Raw genomic sequence first — 15,480 nt, 5'->3', positions numbered from 1 at the left:
CTTAAAAATTAATGGCCAATTCTGCCGTCCCCCAATACTCATCCGCAGGGAGCAAAGGTGAGTGAGAGCCTGGACTCCGCCCGCACCCCCTAGTTCCCAGGGAACCTGCCTCCGTACCCCCATCTCCACACCCGCACCCTCCTGGGGCTTCCGCTCTCCCGGGACCCTCTCACCGTCCCAGCCCCCAGCGTCAGCCGCCTGCGCTCAACCCAACAGCAGACCTGAAAGCGCGGCCCTTTAAAGAAAGGCCCCCTAGCGGGCGCCGGGCCCTGAACTTTCGGTGTCAGCACCTGGGGCGCCCCCCTCCCCCGCGCCGTCCTCCCTCCGCCCCCCCCCGCCCCCGCAGAGCCTGGCCTGTCTCCACCCATTGCTATTGGCCGCCGAACCCGCCACGCACGGGCTGGGCCAGCGGGAGCGCCGCGCTCCGAGGAAGTAGGTGGGGTGACCGCAGGGCATCGCCGAGCCGGTTTTCTAAAAAGGACCCCTCGCCTCTGCCTGCGCTCCTGTGAGGTGCAGCGGCTGCAGGCTTACCTCCCCCGGGCCGGCCTCCGCCCCCGCCGGCCGGGCTGCAGTACCGCCGGTCGCAGGAGACCCCTTTCCCCCCACTCTCCCCTGCAGGATCCGGGCCCTCGCCAGACTCGCCCTATTACCCTGAGACTGTATTTGTCCATCAGGAAAAAGGGGCTTCTATTTATTCATCATTCATCCCACAAACAATCGTTGGTCCCTGGAATGATACAAGTGATGGCAGAAAGGGGAGGGGGGGCCCCCAACATTCTAAGATTAGAGTCCTGGGTCCTAACGGCCACCCCGACTGTTTCCCACTCCGTTAAAGTGGGTGTTTCACACGATCGTCAGGATGAAACGAGGTGCTGTGAAGAGTGAGCAGTGTCGGGGGAAGGCTCTATGTAGGAAGGGGGTTTTGCAGTTGGGGCTTTGCAGATGAATAGGAGTTTGTGGTCAGGGAGAGAACTCCAGGTAGAGTGAATGCACAAGCAAAGGCCTGGAGGTTGGATGCTGGCGCACTGGGTGGAGCCCCAACTCTCAGTGTGTGTCTGTGTGGGGGGTGATGGAGGTGGCGGTTTGGCTTGAGTTCCCACCTCCTTTCAAAACCAGGCAGGAGGTCCAGCCTCTTCCCCTATCCCAGGTCCTAGCCCTCAAATAATTTTTCCAACCCAGACTGATCTGTGCCCTTGGCCTGAGCTTCTTCTCCCAAGCTGTGAGGACCAGCTATCTGTCCCATTGTCCCACCCCCCAGGCCCCCAGAAAGTGTCCAAGCCAACACCTCCTGACTGCCAACTATCCCAGCACCTTTTTTTTTTTTTTATTTTTTCCCTCTACCCTTCAACTCTTCCTGGCTAAGTTGGGCTCTTTGGGGCTACGGTCACCTGTTGGGGACTAGCTATACCTCTTCAGGCCTCTCAACTCCTTGGGGATATAGTAGGCTCTTAGGAGCTAGGCCAGTGATGGCGGACCTTTTGAGCTCGGGGGTCAGCATTTTGAAAAACCCTAACTTAACTCTGGTGCCGTGTCACATAGAGAAATTTTTTGATATTTGCAAGCATAGTAAAACAAAGACTTATATTTTTGATATTTATTTTATATATTTAAATGCCATTTAACAAAGAAAAATCAACCAAAAAAATGAGTTCACATGTCACCTCTGACAGGCGTGTCATAGGTTCACCATCACTGGGCTAGGCTCTGCCCTTCAGGACTTGGCTCCGCCTTCCGGACTAAGCTGGGCTCTTTGAGCAGAGGCTCGGCTCTTAGGAACTAGGGTGGGGTCATCCCTTCAGGACTATCTTCAGCTCTTAGGGCAGCGGTTCTCAACCTGTGGGTTGCGACCCCTTTGGAGGTCAAACGACCCTTTCACAGGGGTCGCCTAAGACCATCAGAAAACATATATATAATTACATATTGTTTTTGTGGTTAATCACTATGCTTTATGTTCAATTTGTAACAATGAAAATACATCCTGCATATCAGATATTTACATTTCTATTCATAACAGTAGTAAAATTACAGTTATGAAGTAGCAACGAAAATAATTTTATGGTTGGGGGTCACCACAACATGAGGAACTGTACTAAAGGGTCGCGGCATTAGGAAGGTTGAGAACCACTGTCTTAGGGCTAGTCCAGCCGTGGGCAAACTACAGCCTGTTTGAAATGAATAAAACTAAAAAAAAAAAAAAGACCGTACCCTTTTATGTAATGATGTTTACTTTGAATTTATATTAGTTCACACAAACACTCCATCCATGCTTTTGTTCCGGCCCTCCGGTCTAGTTTAAGGTCCAATTTAAGAACCCATTGTGGCCCTCGAGTCAAAAAGTTTGCCCACCCCTGGGCTAGTCTCTGCCCTTCTCGGCTCTTCTCTGAAGAGAGCTGGGACTAGCCCAGGAGGTGGGAGCCTATCTCTCTACTCCGATAAGTAATCAAATGAAGTAAAACATTCCTTGACGGAGCACAAGGCTCTGCAGACTCAGGCTCTGCCCTCCGGGACTGGCTATGGCTACACTGACTCTTAGGGTCTAGGCTGGCTCTTTGGAACTGGTGTCAGCGGTTTGGGACTGGATTCAGCTCTGGCCTTGACTGGGCTATCCTGGGCTAGGTCCATGAAAACCAAACTGAGAATAAGGAGAGAAGAGAGAGGTCTGAGAAAGGTGAGAGAATGAGAAAAGTGAGAGGTGAGAGAAAATTGAGAGGATGAGAAGAGAGAAATGAGAGAAAATTCACCTTTTCCTTTTAAAAAGAGGTTTTTATTGCCTTTGGTCCACAGTTGGTATTTCACATTATCTCTTGGTCCCAGGGCTCCTGGGTGGGGCTGGTCCCGGGGAGGGCCTCCTCGTGGGGGTCCCTGTGCAGTACTTGGCAGGGGAGAGGGGATAGCATGGAAGAGGTGGGGGTCTGGCTTTACCTCAACCACTCAGAACTCTATTGTCCTGTCTGCCTGTTTCCTCACGGGTGCCCTGAGGGTCCTGGGGAAATGCAGTCCCTCACAATGCCTAAAATATCTGGGGACTATGGTCCAGCCCTCTCCCAAGGAACTTCCTTCCTTCCCACCCCATTCCCTCCCCCTCCCCCCAAAAAATTACTTTTGTTAAAACTGCCTGAAACTTCTGTTGGTACAGAAACCACAGACTGATCAGCAGAGAAAAGAGAAGAGGGGCAGAAGCAACCGGAAGCATTTGGGGCCAGTTTCCCTCCCTGCACAGGTTTCTCCCTCTTCCCCCTTGCCCGCCCCCAACCCCCACCCCCCGCGTGGCCCTAAGCCTGCTGGGAAATTTGCTACCTGGGTGTGCCCTAGCAGGGACCCCCACCCTATATGCATTTGGATCTGGCTTTCACAGACCCTCAACTTAAACACATAGAAAAACAAGATAAAAACGTAGAAAACCCCCAAATTCCCGATGGGACGATGGCGTGAGGAGACACTCTGCAAGGATGGGGCCTCAGTAGCCCGCCTCCTCTTGGTAGTACGGAGGGTACTCCGGGGCCTTCCCTGGGCTTGGGCAGTCGCCAACTGACCCTGGAGCCCCGTCAGCCATTGGGCCTTGTGGGCAGTACTTGGGGTCGTATATCTGCCGGCCCAGGCCGAAGACCTGGCCGCTCTGGTTGGCACCCTGTGTGTAGCCCATCTGCAGAGACATGGAGGAATTGTCACACTTGTCGGTCCCCAGCTTGGTGTCATAGATGTGCCGCCGGGTCCCAGGAGCCGTCATGCCCACCTGGAGAGGGAAGAGAGAGCATCAGGACGGGAGGGATGAGGTTTCCAAAATTTCCACCCCATCTCCCATCTCTCTTTAGTCACAGGACACACTCCTCTGCGCCCTTCCAAGCCCTGCTCAGACACCCTCCGTTCTGACCCTGCTGAGATGATACCCCCCACTTTGGAACCAGGGATGTTTGGGTCCAGCTCTCCCTGCCAGTCAGGAAGCTTTCTAGTCTGGAGCCAAGGCCTCCTGAAAACCTGACGGCTCCAAACCCCCATCACATGTGACATAGCAGGAAAAGTGAGAACCACAGGGTCTAAACATTTCAGAGTTGAATGGGCCTCGGGTCAATCCCTTGAGGGAAACTGAGGCACGGGGCTAAGTAGAAACTTCCTTGGGGACACGTAGTAAGCTGAGGCTGAGACAGAGAAGGCAGGAGGGAAGCCCAGGGTGGGGGTGTCCATGGAGAACAAGGGTTTGGGCCAGGTGGGGGCGTGCCTGAGGGGGACTGGGTGAGGCCCACCTGGCTGGCACACTTGTTGGTGCCCATTTGCAGGCTGATGGTTGAGTGGTCCATGGGTGGCAGGATATGGTTCTTGGGGTCGTACAGATGCCTTCTTGTACCATAGGCCGTCATGCCTGACTGGCTGGCACACTTGTTGGTACCCATCTGCAGGAAGACGGGCAGGAGAGGTCAGGCTGCCCGAAACTCCAGAGGCCACTGAGCGGGACAGGGCTTGGGTCACAGCAGAATCTCCCCTACCCCCATGGGCCCTGGTGCCCACCTGGAGCCCGATGACACACTGGCCCGCCTTCATGGTGGCGTCATCAAAGTTCCGCTCCTGCTTCTCTGAGTACTTGATGCCGATGTCCACGCCACTCTGCAGCCCCTTAGTCTTGGCCTGGAGGGAAGGGGGGCTGGGAGTATCAGGGAGAAGCAGCCTGGGCTCCTGAGCCGGTCCCAGAGTGTGTGACCCTGGAGGAGTACTGGGCTGCAACCTGTCCCCTTCGCCTGCTGCCCAATGACTTAGGCGTCAGATTCAGAGGTCCTGTTGGCCCCCAGCCTTCCTGTTGCTCAGGCCAAGCATTCTGGGGGTCTCATCTTTCATCACCTTTTACCCAACTCTCACTTGGACACTTGCCCCTGGCTCCTCCCTGATCTCCCTGTCCCCGGTCCTCCTGGGGCAGCCCTTGAAAACACCACTCAGAACACCATTCCTGACATGAGAGCCTCCGCCCTACTCCTACATCAGGGCCTTGCTATTCCTTCCTCTGGAAACACTGTTCCAACCTACCCTGGTCTTTAAGGGTCACTAGACACCACACATTGATCTAATTCTTTTTTTTTTTTTAATATATTTTTATTGATTTCAGAGAAGAGAGAGGGAGAGAGAGAGAGAGAGAGAGAGAAACATCATTGATGAGAGAGAATCATTGATCGGCTGCCTCCTGCATGCCCCCCACTGGGGATTGAACCTGCAACCCGGGCATGTGTCCTTGACCAGAATCGAACCCAGGACCCTTCAGTCCACAGGCCGACGCTCTATCCACTGAGCCAAACCAGCCAGGGCTGGTCTAATTCTTTCTTCTTCCTCCAGGCATGTCTCACAATCTATGACTTACAGCTTATAAGAAAATGACTTGAAGAGGGAACCCTCTTGTAAACTCTAGGCTCTGGGTGCTGAGGAGATGTGCTTGGCCGTTCATCAGTGGTAACAAATGGTTCAAACTCCAGTGAGGATGTGGATGGTGGGCAGGCTGTGCCTGAGTGCGGGTGGGCTGCACCTGGCCAGGGGCATATGGGAAATCTCTGTAGCTTCCTCTCAATTTTGGTGTGAACCTAAAACTGCTCTAAAACAGAAAGTTTTGCCCTGGCCAGTGTTTCTCCGTGGTTGGGGCATCGCCTGTGCACCAAAGGGCCTTGGGTCCAATTCCCAGTCATGGGTACATACCTGGGTTGCAGGTTCAATCCCTGGCCCCGGTCAACCAATCGATGTGTCTCTCTCACATCAATATTTCTCTTTCTCTCTCTCCCCACCTCCCTCCCTTCCACTCTCTCTAAAAATCAATGAAAAAATATCCTTGTTGATGATTAACAATAAAATACAAAAAAATTAAAAATTTTAAATATAAAGACTTTTTAAACAAACAAAAAAATTTTTGGAAACAAAAAAATTTCCATCAGACTGTGAGCCCAAGAAGGGGTAGACGTGTCTGTCAGCACCTTTAATCTGTACCGTCTGCTGTGTGGCTTTGGGCAAGTTGCCGCCCCTCTCTGGGCCTCACCTTCCCTGCCAGAGCCAGGAGAGACACCTGCACCTGTGTCATGTTTCCACTCTCAAACAGGTCATTGGCCTCGAACAGGTCCACAGGGTTCATGCCGTAGCTGACCATGGCCTTGATGAAGTTGGAGAGGTTTTCTAGCTGGGAGGAGACACAAAAGGGGCTGTGAGAGGACCTCAGACGGCCCACAGGTCAGATGGGGTCCCCCGGCCCCATCCTTACTGTACCCGACAGTCCCTCACCTGGTGCCAGTTTTGCATGGAGCGGTTGATCTTGGGGACTGAGCCCGGCTGCAGCTTATTCATGAGTCTGGGGGGAGGGAAACACGGGTGGGGAGGAATCAGGAACCTCCATGAGCATAGGTGAGCCTGAATCTCACAGACCCAAGAGGCTAATTCTCCTCTTAGCCACTTTCCTTGTCAACCTCACTGCTTCTTTCTGGGCCTTAGTTTCCCCTCTTGCAATGTCATCTTCACCCACAAAGCAAAGATGCTAAAGAGTGACAATAATGGGTGTTGGGAGTATAATCCAGAAGGCCTGATTTCTGGGAGTGAATCTGAGAATTTCCATTCAAATGTGCAAACCACGGAATGTCTGAACTATAGTCGAGAAGGATGCAGCAGAGAAAGGCCTCCGGAAACTTTCGAGGCTCTCCCATGAAAGGAAGGGCATAAGACAAGGATGCTTCCTGCTAGAGATCCTCAACAAAGCCATCACACACACACACAGAGAAAGACACAGACTCATTGAGGGAAGAGCAAGCAGGCAAGTGGGGCACAACCACATGACAAGCCTGTGCCAACACCCACACTCACGTGCACAGGATAATTCCATCCTTCAGACCCTTCTGGAAGTCGGGGCCAATAGACAGGCCTGTGAGTCCCTCGATCCAGCCGCGGAGCTCCGCCTCCTTCTGAGGGTCATACTTGGACAGAAGCTGCAGGAGCAGAGGGCATAAGATTGGGATGAGGACACACCCAGCAGAAGTTCTCTGAAGCTGCTGATGCGGTGAGGCTGGAGGCTCCATAGGATGGAGACAGAGGGGTCTGGCCGACCCCACACTATGGAGCTGTGTCCCATCAGCAGGGACACTCACAGGCACAGATAAACCACCCTCCACAGACACGGTCCTCTCTCTCACTGACAAACTTTGGTTCTAATCCACTTCCAATGGTGCCAAACCCTCATCTCCTGCTCTACCTGCACTAGAGACAAACCCTTCTGCTTCCACTTCCTGTCTCTGGACTTGCCTGTTCTGGACATTTCACATAAATGGAATCGCACTCCGTGGCCTTTTGTGCCTGGCTTCTCTCACTAGTAGCATGTGTTCAAGGTCCATCCATCCATGTTGTAGCGTGTCAGTGCCTCATTCCTTTCCACGGCGGAGTAATATCCCATTGTGTGGATGGACCACATTGTGTGTATCCATTGACCAGTTGATGGGCATTTAGGCCGTTTCCATCTCTTGGCCATTGTGAATCCTGCTGCTGTGAATACCCATGTACAGGTTTTCTGAAACACCTATTTTAATTAGTTTGGGAACATATCTAGAGTGGAACTGATGGGTCATGTGGTGATTCTGTTTAACTTACTGAGGGACCACCAAACCATTCTGTGTGCCTAGCACTGGCCATACCAGTTACTGGCTCGGGGCCTGTGCATGTGCTGTCACTTTTGACTTAGATGTTTGCATGGCTGGGTCCCTACCTTCCATCTAGTCACAGCTTGAAGGTCGCCTCTTTGGAGAGGAGTTCCCTGACCATGCTAGCTATGACGGCCCTCCTCTGGTACCCCTCTCTCCCTGGCCCTGCCTCCTTATTTTCCTTCTTTTTTTTTTTTTAATGTTTTATTGATTTTTTGCAGAGAAGAAGGGAGAGGGATAGAAAGTTAGAAACATCGATGAGAGAGAAACATCGATCAGCTGCCTCCTGCACATCTTCTACTGGGGATGTGCCCGCAACCAAGATACACGCCCTTGACTGGAATCGAACCTGGGACCCCTCAGTCCGCAGGCCGACGCTCTATCCACTGAGCCAAACCGGTTAGGGCTTCATTCTGTCTTTTATCTCCACCTTCTGTTATAATATAGCTTCTTGCTTATGATGCATCCCCTGCCCCCCTGGAGCTTTGCTGTCCAGCTTAGTGCTGTCCTGGATAAAAGTGCTCCTGGTCCCCCATCAGCGCCCGCCCATTGCCCACAAATACACACACACACACACACACACCCCGTTTCCAGCGGCAAGCATCCCAGAGCACTGACGGCTGAGAAAGTCAGAATGGCTGAAGCCCAGGGCAGCCCCAAGAAGTCAGGAAGACCCAGGCCAAAGTGGGCAGAGTTGGTCAGCCCCAGGGCAGCTCCTTGGGGGTGGTAGAAAGCTGAGTCCAGCCCCCCCGTTCAGGACCAGACTGTCCCACTGGGTGTGTTGTCTGCCCCAGACCCCTGCTCACCTTTACTCACAGATCCCCACGGGGGAGGCCCTTTCTTTTCCTCTCCTCTCATCCCCCAGGGGACTGAAGCCTTGTGCAGACCTAATTCCTACTCGGCTCTGCCCCAACTCCCCCATGATTTCTCTTCCCTGTACCTCAGTTTCCCATCAATGTCTGGAATGGTCTGCACAGGGGTCTCCTGAACCCTGGCCTGCCTCCTGGTGAGGGCGTGTATCGTAACCCTCGGGATACGATAAGGAATCACCCGCCCAGAGCCTGGGGGAGACAAAGGCAGGAGGCTGGCCGGCTAACCCGATCCGCTTGGCCCACCCCCTCGGGCTTCCGTCTCCTGGTTCCCAGGGCTGGGGGAGCAGCCAGCCCAGATGAAGCTTTGTTCAGCTTGAGGAATGAGCAGGGTCACGTCCCGATGGCTGAGCCTGAGGCAGACGGGCTGGTCTGGATGTCTGGAACGCCTGCCCAGCTGGGGCCCGTCCATGACGGCTCAAGGGGGCCAGGGTCCTGGGCAAAGGCGCCCGGCCCTCCCCACAGTGGCCTGAAGCATTCTTCACCACCGCAAACTGCCAGGAATGCAGCCACCGCCTTCTGCGAAATCTGCTAAATTGGGACCAGCTGTTCCCAATGGTCGAAAAGTCAGTCACCCGGCCCAGAATCAAGTGGCCGTAGCTGCTCAGAGGGACACGAGGGACAACCGCCTGCCTCAGGCCAATCAGCTGGGGGTAAACTGAGGCACGTGGGCCAGACAGAGGTCTCTGGGTCTCCCCTGTCTTAAGTAGCTGGAAAAGTGGGCAGGGCCTGGGCTCCAAGCCACAGGAAGAGGGACAAGTGACCGTGGCAAGCTGGTCGGTGGCCAACTCACACTCCAAACTTACAAACGGAGGTCTGACTTCAGGGAGCCTCGGACCTTACCGGCCCATGCAGGTATCAACCTGCCCCTGTCTCACTCCATCTCCGAAGCTTCCCGGTTCTCACACACTTCCTGGGGTAAACGCCAGGTCCAGGAGGACCAGTGGCCGTCAGGCGCTGGATGCAACAGGTCCGGTTCCAGTCCTGGCTCTGCCGTTTGCAAGCTGTGTGGTCCTGGGCAGCCCTGAGCCCTGTGTGCAAACTGGGGCCTTAAAACTGCCTTGGCCGTGTGGGACCACGCACAGGCAGTCTGTCACCGTTCCATGCTCACTCTGGGATTATTGCTGGAGGGGGGGTTCTGGGTGGCGGGGGGGAACAGAGCCTGCTGGGTGACCATTCTCTATCTCAGGGCTTCCTAAGCTTCAGCTTCCCCTTTTGTCAAAGGGATGGAGGGAGGCTCCAAGGAGCCCGCTGGAGGCAATGGAGAATTCTCCCTCCTGTCACAGGTCCTAGGGTGCCAACTGCAGGCCCCCGTGCGGGGCTGGCCGGACTGTGTCCTCAGCATGCCCAGGCAGGCTTCCTTCCCAGATGTCTGGTGGGAGGATGTATGTGTGTGTGTGGGGGGGGGGGGGGGGGGGGTGAGCGCCCCTCAGCTGGAAAGGCCCTTGCTTATCAGGCCTGAGACCTCCCCATGGATCTGGAATCACCCCCTGTGTCCCCCTTCCCGAGATGGGCCCGGCTGTGTGACCCTCCAAAAGTGTCTGCCCCTCTCTGAGCCAGAACCACACGAGTTTTCTTAAAAAGTGTCTCCCACTGGCCCCGCCCCGTGTTTTTAGGTTACGAAACACACATGTTAGGGGACCCGGGCGCCCTGTGGACCCCTCTGCTGTTCCTTTGTCAGATGAGACAAAGAGAACATACAAGGGAACAGCCCAAGCAGGCCGCCGCCTCCGCCTCCGCCTCCTCCTCCAGCAACTTCCCCTTGTTGCCTCCTCCCAGGTGTGAGAGGTTGGGAAATTCCTGTGGGGGTGGCCACACCCTAATTAAAAAGACACCTGGCCCACCCGCTTCCCCTCCTACAGCTTAAGTGGCCCCCAAACAGACGTGTGGCCGGGGAGGAGGGGCTGCCGGGGTCCTCTCGGAGCCTCAGGTTTCCCTCGGCTGAAGCGCTGGAAGGGCCCAGGGCTGGGAGGGGTCAGACCCAACCGCTCCCCGACGCTGGGGCAGTGCCAGGTCGCAGACCTCTCTGCTCCCCCAGAGCTGAGCGAGTCTCGGTGGGCGCCCCCAGAACCGGGATGTTGGGGACGAGGAGGGCCACTTTCATCCCAGGTCTCAGAGCCACTGCGCCCAGATGTCGGGGAGCCTAGACGGCGCAGGATCCCCGGGGGCGCCCCTCACTCACCCGGTTCTTGACCTCGGCCGAGAGCCCGTACGAGGGGCCCTTGTTGAACTGCGTGGAGCTCATGCCGGCGGCGGCGGCGGCGGCGGCGGCGACGGCGGGACCCACGACCCGGCGGGTTTGCTGGCGGGACGCGCGGGTCCGCCCCCGCCCCTGCCGCTGATTGGCCCCCGGCGCACTTGCCCTTATAAGGCCGGGATGCGCCGGATTCCTGCGGCCGCGGACTTCCTGGCTCCGGCCGCCGCGCCTCCGCCCGCCCCGGCGGACGCCTCGTTCCCGGGAGTCCCGAAGGGAAACTGAGGAAGGGAGGGGCAGGGGCTTTCGACTGCCCGGGCGTGGCACGCCCGCCCTCTCCCTGCTGCGGGGCCAGTAAGTGGCTCTCGCACCCTTTCTCGGCCTCAGTTTCCCTTTCTGCAGTGATGGCAGACAGGGAGTTGTTGGATGGAACCCTAGTCCCCTGGGTGCACGAGTGAGGACTCCTCCCTGCCCCTTAGAAGCACCTCCCAATTTAGCCTCCCTCCCGGAACTCCATAGTTGGGTGGTGGACAAGGGAACTAGAGGAGTCCTCAGAGGAAGGGGCCATTGGAGCTGGGGCTCTGATGGATGAGTAGGAGTTTGCCAGTCCAAAAGGGATTCATGTCCCTGGCAGAAAAAAGAAAAAAGGTGCAAAGGACTAGAGCAGTGGTTCTCAACCTTCTGGCCCTTTAAATATAGTTCCTCATGTTGTGACCCAACCATAAAATTATATTCGTTGCTACTTCATAACTGTAATGTTGCTACTGTTATGAATCGTAATGTAAATATCTGATATGCAGGATGGCCTTCGGCGACTCCTGTGAAAGGGTCGTTTGACCGCCAAAGGGGTCGCGACCCACAGGTTGAGAACCGCTGGACTAGAGGGACCATCAGCTAGCATGTAGAGATCAATCAGATAGATTGGGGGATGGGAGATGAGAAGGGACCTTGAATTCTGGGCTGAGGAAAGATGGGGGATGGAGGGGTGTATGAAATAGCAGAGAGTTGAAGTCAGGAGATGTCTTGGGGTTAAGGCTGAGGCTACCAAGCTACCAGACCAGGCACACAGTTGGTGCTCAATAGGTGATGTTTGCTTGTACAGATAAACCAATAAATTAATAAATAACAGAATAAATTAATTCACTTATTCAGTAATTTCTTCATTCATCAAAAGTTCCCTGACACGGCCTCTGGGCCAGTTTCCTTGCTAGGCAATCCTGGCTTCCAGGAGACCTTAGCTCCTGCCCATCCTTGGGAAGACAGAGCCAGGCACCAAGTCCCCTGCCCCATGTGAGCAAGCACAGTACAGAAAAAGGGGCCTGGGATGGAGGAACCTGGAAGGGAAGTCGAGGCTCCACTGGCTGGACGGATCAAGGAAAGGTGCACATAAGAGGAGACATGAGATGGGGTTCTGAAGCATGTATAGGAGTTTGACACATGTGACAAGTGGCTGGTTGGACTCTGTGAGGGCTCAGAGATGACTTACCGATGCCCCTTCCCTGGCGAGCACTCATCGCTGGATCCCACTCTCTTGATGTTTGCTTCCTCTTTCTCTGCCTGTCATTCTCCCATTCCATCTATCTGAAGACTCCTTTCTTCAGGGTTCAAGTCCTAGCTGGATGGTCTTGGGGGGGTCCCTTCCCTTCTGGGTCTCAGTTTCATCATCTGTGAAATGGGGACCAGTGAAAGTGGGAGGGTCAACAATGAGGCAATGCAACTCTGAGGATGGGAACAGTGCAGTTTCTTGGTGTCTAGATGGGAGCTGGGAGGGTGGTAGGGGCATGGGTAGATTCCATGCAGGTCCCGTTGGGCAAGAGGTGGCCCCAGGGCACTCTGGAGGCACCATGAAGAGGTCTCAAGCCAGCCTGCAGAGGTCAGTGGCTGCTGGCAACATGGCCATGGGTTTCCTTGCCATGGCCTGGCCCCTGGTGCTTGTCCCGGGGGCCAACACTTACTCCCTAGGGATACCATCTGAGTTGGGAGGCTCTGAGAAGTTGCATGTGACCCGCACCTATGCCTACAGCCCTGTGTCCAACTCATGCCAGTCCAGGCAGGCATACTCACAGGACAGCAGCCCGCCCATATCCCGGGGTGCTGGGTCCCCCTACAGCATTTCTATTGGGGGGGGGGGAGGTGGGGCCTCCACAGCGCTGGCCGGGAGCTGAAACAGAAACAAGAAGACTGAGCCTAGATGGCTCCAAACCCTCGAAGCACCTGCCAGCCTGTGCGCCTGCTGGAGGCCCGGGCAAGCCCTGCAAAACCACCCAGCCTCAGTCTCCCACCTGTGAAATGGTCTGCTTCCCAGGCATTGATATTCACCACACGCCCCCAAATGTGCCTGGGACATTGTGCCACATAAGAGCTGGGCGTCTTAGCCCTGGCCAGTGTGGCTTAGTTGATTGAACAATGTCCCCTACACCGAGGTCACCAGTTTGATTCCCGGTCAGGGCACATGGCTGGTTGCAGGTTCGCTCCCCAGTATGGGGCATGCAAGAGGCAGCTGATGGATGTTTCTCTCATAGATGTTTCTAGTTGTGTTGTGAGTGGGAAACACACCAGATTTCAAAGACATGGCCCAGAAAAAGGTGTCATGCTAAAATGATCATATTTTTGAGATATAGAGTGATGTGAAACATATTACAAAACTGTTCTTAATTCTACTAGAAAGTTGAAAATTATGTGTGTGGTTTGTCTTTTATTTCTACTGGCCGGGGCTGTTTGGACCCATAGGCCAAATCCAGATATTGCCTTTTATTTTTTTGGTGGCCCATGAGCTAAGAATGGATATTACATTTTTTAAAAATATTTTTATTAATTTCAGAGAGCAAGGAAGAGGAAGAGAGAGATAGAAACATCAATGATGAGAGAGAATTATTGATTGGCTGCCTCCTGCACGCTCCCCACTGGGGATCAAGCCTGCAACCTGGGCATGTGCCCTTGACTGGAATCGAACCTGGGACCCTTTAGTCCTCAGGTCAATGCTCTACCCACTGAGCCAAACCAGCTAGGGCTGGATATTACATTTTTAAGTGGTTGAAAAGAATTTTTGTAAGTATATTTTTATTAATTTAAAAGAGGAAGAGATAGAAACATCAATGATGAGAGAGAATCATCAATCGGCTGCCTCCTGCACACTCACCACTGGGAATTGAGCCCGAAACCTGGGCATATGCTCTGACCAAATCAAACCATGGCTTCCTGGTTCATAGGTCAATGCTCAACCACTGAACCACACCAGCTGGGTGAAAATAATTTTTTACAAAATACTATTACACAAAGCTTGGAAATCACAAACTATTTAAATTTCGGTGCCCCACCCCCCAAAAAATACAAAAAAAGAAAACCAAAACTAACTGATTAAAATAAATAAATTTCAGTGTCCAAAGTTTTATTGGTGCCCAGCTAGTTGGCTTATTGACTCTTCACCTTCAGCATTAACCATTATTACAGAACTGGGTGGTCTCTGGACTGCAGAGTTGAAATACTGACTCTCTGGCCTTTTACAGATACGTTTGCCAACCCCTGGTCTAGGCTCTTGAGTCCCAGAACCCTAGAAATCCAGACTCAGACCTCCCAGACTTTGAAATCCTGGGGTTCCAGAGCTTAGACTATTTATATTTCCATACTTGAAGAATGGGGGGGTCAGATCCAGACCATCTTAATACAGTGAGTATTGAAATAAAGCAGGTAATAATCTTTCTGTTGATGGAGGGTCTTGCTTTCCATTTGTAAAAACTGCAACACCAGCCGAAACCGGTTTGGCTCAGTGGATAGAGCGTCGGCCTGCGGACTGAAGGGTCCCAGGTTTGATTCCAGTCAAGGGCATGTACTTGGGTTGCGGGCACATCCTCAGTGGGAGATGTGCAGGAGGCAGCTGATCGATGTTTCTAACTCTCTATCTCTCTCCCTTCCTCTCTGTAAAAAATCAATAAAATATATTAAAAAACAAAAACTGCAACACCTGTGAAGCACAAGGAAGTGAAATGCAATAAAATGAGGTGTGCTTGTAATGACAGGACCTCTGCCCAAGGAACTCAGACTGATCCTATATAATAAATGCTGAGTGTCCAGTGTCCGTTTAACCAATCAAAGTGTAATATGCTAATGATATGCTAAGTTCGCTCAACTGCTCACTATGACATGCACAGACCACCAGGGGGCAGATGCTCTTACCAGTAGGTTAGCTTGCTGTTGGGGTCTGTCTGATCAGTACTGAGCCAGATGGGCCGGACATGCCCTGGAGCCCTCCCACAGTCCCTCCCCAGCTGGCCAACCTCGCGAGTTCCTCCCCAGCCCTGATCATGCATCGGTGGGGTCCCTCGGCCTGGCCTGCATCTTCTTGCAATCCGGGACCCCTCAGGGGATGTCGGAAAGCTGGTTTCGGCCCGATCCCGCAGGCCAGGCCGAGGGACCCTACTGGTGCACGAATTTGTAGACCTGGTGCAGGCCTCTAGTAGAATTATACTAGTATGATTCTGTGTAGTTAGTTCTCTGACTTCAGTGTCCCTGCCTTGGAGCCTGGGTTCAAATTATGACTGCCCAGCTGGCTGTGTGGCCTTCTACAATTATGCTCCACCTTTCTGTGCCTCCCTCTCCTGTCGGTAAAGCACCTCTGCCCTTAGGACTGACATCTGTGGATCCATCTGTGTAAACCCTGAGATAAAGGCTGTTGAGTTACACATGTCAAAATCTTAGGGATTTTGGCCTCAGCTGGGGAACCTGGCAGGGAGGTCTTGAGCTTCTGCAACTACCCTGTGCCCTTGAACCCACGGCA

At 53.8% G+C, this 15,480-nt stretch overlaps 1 protein-coding gene across 1 annotated transcript; it reads right to left on the bottom strand.

The window, feature by feature from the left end:
- Window positions 1–2,742: 2,742 nt before the first annotated feature.
- On the bottom strand, window positions 2,743–10,823 carry CNN2 (calponin 2). Its single transcript, XM_070415630.1, has 7 exons — window positions 10,695–10,823; window positions 6,817–6,938; window positions 6,244–6,310; window positions 6,005–6,142; window positions 4,504–4,620; window positions 4,242–4,388; window positions 2,743–3,733 (listed from the first exon to the last, which is right to left on the bottom strand). The coding sequence occupies exons 1-7, from the start codon at window positions 10,755–10,757 to the stop codon at window positions 3,458–3,460; spliced, it is 930 nt and encodes a 309-aa protein (XP_070271731.1). The 5' UTR covers window positions 10,758–10,823; the 3' UTR covers window positions 2,743–3,457.
- Between the last annotated feature and the right edge of the window lie 4,657 nt (window positions 10,824–15,480).

Source organism: Myotis yumanensis, unplaced genomic scaffold (genome assembly GCF_028538775.1).
Source record: "Myotis yumanensis isolate MYYU_CA2020_CCGP unplaced genomic scaffold, mMyoYum1.0.hap1 SCAF_5, whole genome shotgun sequence".
NCBI classification, from domain to species: Eukaryota; Metazoa; Chordata; class Mammalia; order Chiroptera; family Vespertilionidae; genus Myotis; species Myotis yumanensis.
This window is presented reverse-complemented; position numbering and strand designations above follow the sequence as displayed.

Coding starts and splice junctions, on each gene's coding strand:
- CNN2 (XM_070415630.1), bottom strand. CDS start 10,757: ATGAGCTCCACGCAGTTCAACAAGGGCCCCTCGTACGGGCTCTCGGCC. Junction 4,621..6,004: donor TCCTGGCTCTGGCAGGGAAG/GTGAGGCCCAGA, acceptor CCTTCCCTCCAG/GCCAAGACTAAGGGGCTGCA. Junction 3,734..4,241: donor CCAACAAGTGTGCCAGCCAG/GTGGGCCTCACC, acceptor TTCCCTCTCCAG/GTGGGCATGACGGCTCCTGG.